This window comes from Oreochromis aureus, linkage group 18 (assembly GCF_013358895.1).
Source record: "Oreochromis aureus strain Israel breed Guangdong linkage group 18, ZZ_aureus, whole genome shotgun sequence".
Classification (NCBI taxonomy): Eukaryota; Metazoa; Chordata; class Actinopteri; order Cichliformes; family Cichlidae; genus Oreochromis; species Oreochromis aureus.
Genome location: NC_052959.1, coordinates 11,571,753 through 11,577,682, shown reverse-complemented (window position 1 = coordinate 11,577,682; position 5,930 = coordinate 11,571,753). Strand labels below are relative to the sequence as shown.

Genomic DNA, 5,930 nt, shown 5'->3' with positions numbered 1-5,930 from the left:
AAGGCACTTGATTTCTCGTATTGTGTCTTTTTTTCTCATTAGCTTGACTCCAAAAAATACTAGAAAACAAAGACGTGCAGCAGTAGTTTCATGGTATTTGCAGCCCCCATAACTGGCATAACTTAGACTTTCTCACCCACTCCAGGACTTCAGTTGCCCTGCCTCTCCCACTCTTTCCGCACGAACAGTTTTAATGAGTTTCTACTTCTTCTTTTTTTATGTGGGATGGATACTAAAGCTAAGACTGGTGGTGAGAGGACAGTCTTTTCTATGAGTTAAATGTGTTCTGTTTAAAGGGCTTTGCGTGGATTGGATTATGCTGTGGTTGTCAAGAAATTAGTTTGAGATGAAATGTTTTAATTCTATTTTGTTACAACAGACAACCCTAAATGTGTCTCCTCTTATTGTTGATTATCCTTAACTAAAACTAAACTAAAAACTAAAACTAGATGTGAAATAAAATGTTCATTAAAAATAAAAACTAAATACAGAAGAAATGCCCTTCCTATTTGTTTATTGGATAAGCTTTGTTATCCTAACTTGCCTACAGTCTATAAAACTGAGTCAACTGCTGTGTAAAAGTGCATTTTTAAAAATTATAATACCTATACTGATTATCCTAAATTTTGTCTCTGGGACATGCCCTTCATATAATATTACTTAAAAATATTAAAACTAACTAAAAACATTTTTAAAATGCCCAAATGCTAAAATGCCTTGTTGGTGTCAAAGGTTAGAGGAGAATGACCAGACCATCTTCAGGATGACAGGAAGACAACAGTAACTCAGATAACCACTCACTGAAGCCAAAGTATGCAGAAGAGCATTTCTGAACGCACAGCACATCAAACCTTGAAGCAGATGGGCGACAGCAGCAGAAGATCACACCGGGTGCCACCCCAGCTAAGAACAGGAGACTGAGGCTATGATTCACACAGAATCCCCAAAATTCTATAATAGCATATTGGAAAAATGCTGTCGGGTCTAATATGTCTTGAATTTCTGCTGCCGTGATCGACATCATGGATGTGCTGTAGACAAATCTGCAGCAGCTGTGTAATGCTATCATGTCAATATGGATCAAAATCTCTGAGAAACCTTGTTGAATCTGTGCCGTGATGAAATACGACAACTCTGAATGTAAAAAGGGGCCTGACCTGGTTCTAGCAAGGTCTACCTAAGGAAGTGAGTGAATTTGCAGATATTTAGGCACCTTGGGAGACACCTTACAACTAAGCATTACTAATCCCCCCCATCCCATTAAGCAGGCAGATCAACTTCAGTGGTTCACATTTAAAGCAAAGTCATTCTTGCATCATATCTGATGCCCCCATCAATCTAGCCATGCCTGTCCTGGTTTGCTCCCATGGACAGGGACAGGCTGTGCTCTTTGATGTATCCTTTGTTGTTTTAGAAACTGCAGGACTCCATCTACTGGTGAAATGCTGTAATATAGAAGGATAGATTTTAGGCATGAGTAACTACTGTACTTCGCTGCGATAAACACACACACGTTTCTTTTATTTGAATGCCTGACAGAGTGTGAGCTTTGACGACACAGTGCGTAACTAATGCTCAAAACAAACAAAAAAAACAAAACAAAAAATTTGACACTTTAAAAGAGGATACTAAGTGGTTGTGATTAAATCTGTCTTGGAGATGTTAACGTGGGGGAGCTTTGGTATTTTGGGGATGCGGCTAGCTGGCTTCTGACACTAGCGAACAATTTTGAACAAAGCAAGAACCTGTTGGAAAACCATTAGATTTTGCGCTACAAATCTCTTTTATAAAAGTATCATTATTTGTTATTTAGGGGTCACCTAAAGGGCAGTGGGTAATTCGTTTACATACTACATGATCTGCTGTATAGTGTTTATTGTGTAACCACAAGTAGATGGAGTCCTGCAGTGTTGCACATCCCTGAGTGTATCAGGTATGTTTACTTGAGGACGTGCAGACGTCAAAGCGCACACAACGTATCCCGGCATGCAGCAGGAGGCCGTGGAACGATCCTGCAGCTGGTAGTGAGTTGCGAGAGCGCCGAGGAGGCAGCAGCAAACGGGCAACATAGCTCACACATTTCCCCACTCCATGTGAGATAAGCCGAGCCGTTACCTTACAGGCGACAGAAAATATGCTGTACGGACGCCTGACGTGTTCCCGAAGCGGCTTTTGAGTCATCATTGTCACCCGGTTTTCATTTTGGAGGATTCCTCCCTCCATCCTCCGGATCGCACCGAACAGGCAATGACAACGGTCTCAGCAACCCCGCAGCAGATGAGGGAACGGCTGCTGCAGGCCATCGACAGTCAGAGCAATGTGAGTGCGCTAAAGCGAGCAGGCTACCTAGCTGAAGTTAGCTTGTTTCCCTGCACTCAGGGGCAATTCGACATGAGAATTCGCCCGACAACTCTTAAATAATTATATTCCTGTGCTCAAAATTCTTATTGTATATTTTAGGTTGGAATTAGAGGCGGGGGTACTTGAGTTGACAGCTTGAAAGCTAATTTAGCTACCAGCGTTACCCTGGACAGACCGTAATCTGGCGTGTAGCATGCTAGCGGCTAACTTAGCCACAGCGGGTTTGGCGTATACGTTAAAAAGAAAAATATCTGTTTAATTTCCTCCCAAATTCCTATTCCACTCTGAATTTATTTTCAACTCGTACTTGGTTCTCACCCTAAACTGTTTCATCTTAATAAAAATCTCGTGTTACTAAGCCATGGACGGGAGCTAGCAAACTCTTAGCTCCAGCGGCTAAAGCTACGTTGTAGGAAACAGTCCACCCTTCCTTCTCAGCTGAAATGCTAGCCGCGGCTAAATCGGCTAGCACAGGCAGATTCACAGACACTTGAGCTCCGCTTGACTTTGTCAACAAGATAAGAAACTCGCGTAAAGTTAATTATTTTGTGCTCTCCCTTTTGGTCTATATGCTACCCTATTGTTATAATGATTACAAAGGGGAAGGTTTTGTGAGTTGACACTTCCATCTTTACTTTGCAACGTCGTTTTGTCGCTCTTGCAGTAGTCAGACAAGCTAATGCCCCCCTCCCTCCCCTTGCTAACTTCTAAGCTAACTTGCCCCTCAAACACGTTGCAGGCACGATTCAGTTCCCTGGAGTTTGTCTAATTTCTGGGGAGTTTCCACGATTAGCATTAGTGCAGGGCTCTTGGCTAATCACTGAATTGTCACCAGCATTGGCCTTTCTAGAATATTATAAATGTGATTGTAATTCTCATTAACAGCTTCTTTTGTTGTTGCTTAAGTAAGCAGTAATTTTTGGGTAATATACACTTTGTGTGACTGTGATGTTTTAGAAGCTCTATATGTCATCCTTGCAGATATGCAATATGGTGGTTGTACTGGAAGTAATTGCCTGCCTTGAAAAGTATCCTATCACCAAAGAAGCACTTGAGGTAAGACAGTTGACTGAACTTAGCTATTGTTTTATATCAAACTGTTTAACTGAATGGTGTTTCTAATCCTAGTGCTTGTTTTTTAACGTAGGAAACTCGACTAGGAAAGTTGATCAACGATGTGAGGAAGAAGACGAAGGATGAAGACCTGGCTAAACGAGCTAAGAAACTCTTGAGGAACTGGCAAAAGCTGATTGAACCTGGGCCACCTGTGGCTGCAAGTGTTCCTGGCTCTACCAACGGCAGTTCTCATCCCTGTAGAACCGATGCCTCTCCTTCTGACATTTCTGTGCCAGGGAAAGGTGTCCCTGAAGTCAAAATCAGAAATGACGTTCACAACACGTACTCACCAAAAGCTGAGAAATCAAGCAGCCGCAAGCGGCGGGCAGAGCACAGAGACAGTGGAGTGTACTTGCAAGAAAAAATCTCCAAAATGTCCCCATATGATAACTCTGTTTCAACACCACCCACCAATGGGATCGCAGGCAGTCCGGATGCCCTCCCTGACCAGGAGGTTGTCCCGTCTCCTGACAGATCTCGAGTTGAGCACCTTGATAATGATAAAATGAACAGAATTCCTGTTAATGCTGTCAAGCCTCGCCCCAGCTCTCCCGGGGTGGCCAAACTACCCAGCACTTCCTCTTTGATTAAAGTTGCTGTGATGCAGCAACAGGCCAGATTGGATGAAGGAGGCGGGGGCTATTATCAAGCCAGAAGTCCTCGTGGTCTCACTACCAGCCCAAGGAGTACGAAGCAAGATACAATGACCAAGCGCTCTTCAGCATATGCACCAAAAGGAACGCCGGTCCCAAGCCCTTCCTCCAGGGACTCTCCCTTATCTTTTTCCCACACTGTGTCATCCCCGGCCTCATCTTATGCTGACAAGCTGCCACATTCTTCTAATAGGTCTTCAATGCACTGGGCCAGCAGTTCAGAAGCCTCCTCTCTTTGCCCATCACAAGACATATCTGCAACACTGGAATCCCCATCAGTCTCCCCCTCACCTTCTCTCTCCCAGCAGAACTCAGAACCACACAGACAGATGTCTGAGGGAGCTATGGTTGTGTCTGATGACGCAGATGGGACAACGGTACCAAATTCGGAACATAAAAGGAGGAAGTACAGGTCTAGAGATTACTCTGTCAACTTAGATGGCCAGAAAATGGAGGACACCACTAAACCCGTTCGGTTAAAAGAACGCAGATTAACATTTGACCCGGTCACAGGTCAGATTAAACCTCTGGTGCATAAAGAACCTTCTCAAACAGATGAAGCACCCACTCCTGACCCCGCTGAATCTAGGCAGAGAACTGAAAGCACTGTACAACAGTGCACTGCCACCACCGCAGTCCCAGGTCCTAGCCCTAACCCCTTCCACCACACAAACTGGAAGGAGCTGTCTAGAAATGAAATCATCCAGTCCTACTTGAACCTTCAGAGCAATGTCCTCAACTCCTCGGGGGTTCAGGCCCCTAGTGCACACTTTTTCATGTCGGAATATCTGAAAAGGGAAGAACAGGAAATTAAGGAGTCACGGAAGATGCACGTTCTCCAAACGGACAATTTGACAGGGGATTTACCGGGCGTGAGCCGGGACGTGACAGATGAGGACTTGGACAGGATACACACACAGCACTGGCAGGGGGTGAATGGCGTTTTTGACACCAAGGGCACCTGGTACGATTGGACAGATTGCATATCACTGGACCCTCACGGGGATGAAAGCAAATTGAACATCCTGCCATACGTTTGCCTAGACTGAGGGGGTACGGGAAGGTTGCAGTACTTTTCCACTCCTTTCCTCATCTCGCCACAGAGACGAGATACTTTGTGATTTAATTTTTTTTTGTTCACTGTGAGTTTGGCAAAAATCAGGCCTGCTAAACTCCACTCCCCCATGCCTCTTCCTCTTTCTGTGATAATCTATTAAGATTTTGGTATAAAAGAAGTGTAAAAATTAAAAGACTAGTTGAGTTTGTAATATCAAGGGCTGTTTCTGTTTTATTTTTCAAACTGAAAGCCACAGGAATGAGGCCCGTATTGCAGAGTACTGCTGCTAACCATAAAGGCAAAAAAAGAAGACAGAATTATCCCAGATCTGCCAAATAGGTGTAACAATGTGAGGTTTTTCTTTTTTAAATGTTATGAATTGTACCCCTCTTTGAGGCACACTGGGATGATGCTGTTTTTTTTTTTTTTTAACCTGTTTAGTTTCTAACAAGAAGTTTTGAACTAGGGTTAAACCTGAGGGAAGGCTGGGGTTTAGCTGTCTTGCACAGACCACCATGTTGGTGCCCAGAAAGATGTTGATAAGAGTTCATCTAGCACAGTTGGAGCCAAACATGTCCAGGGTTTGAAGTTACTGGAACATATTTGGCAGTTACAAGAAGCTTTATGTGAGATATAAAAGAGTAAATTATAAACTTCTTATCATATATACATCTATTTATTTTTGACCAGTTCATTTATGGGATGTTCATCAAAACAAATGTTTAAAAAAAAGACGACAACAA

General features: G+C 43.4%; 1 protein-coding gene across 1 annotated transcript; it reads left to right on the top strand.

Moving 5' to 3' along the window:
* The first annotated feature begins 1,945 nt into the window (after positions 1-1,945).
* crsp7 (cofactor required for Sp1 transcriptional activation, subunit 7) lies at positions 1,946-5,930 on the top strand. The gene is made up of 3 exons (XM_031732584.2): positions 1,946-2,319; positions 3,343-3,417; positions 3,509-5,930. Exons 1-3 carry the CDS (start codon positions 2,248-2,250, stop codon positions 5,177-5,179), a joined length of 1,818 nt encoding a protein of 605 aa, XP_031588444.1. The 5' UTR covers positions 1,946-2,247; the 3' UTR covers positions 5,180-5,930.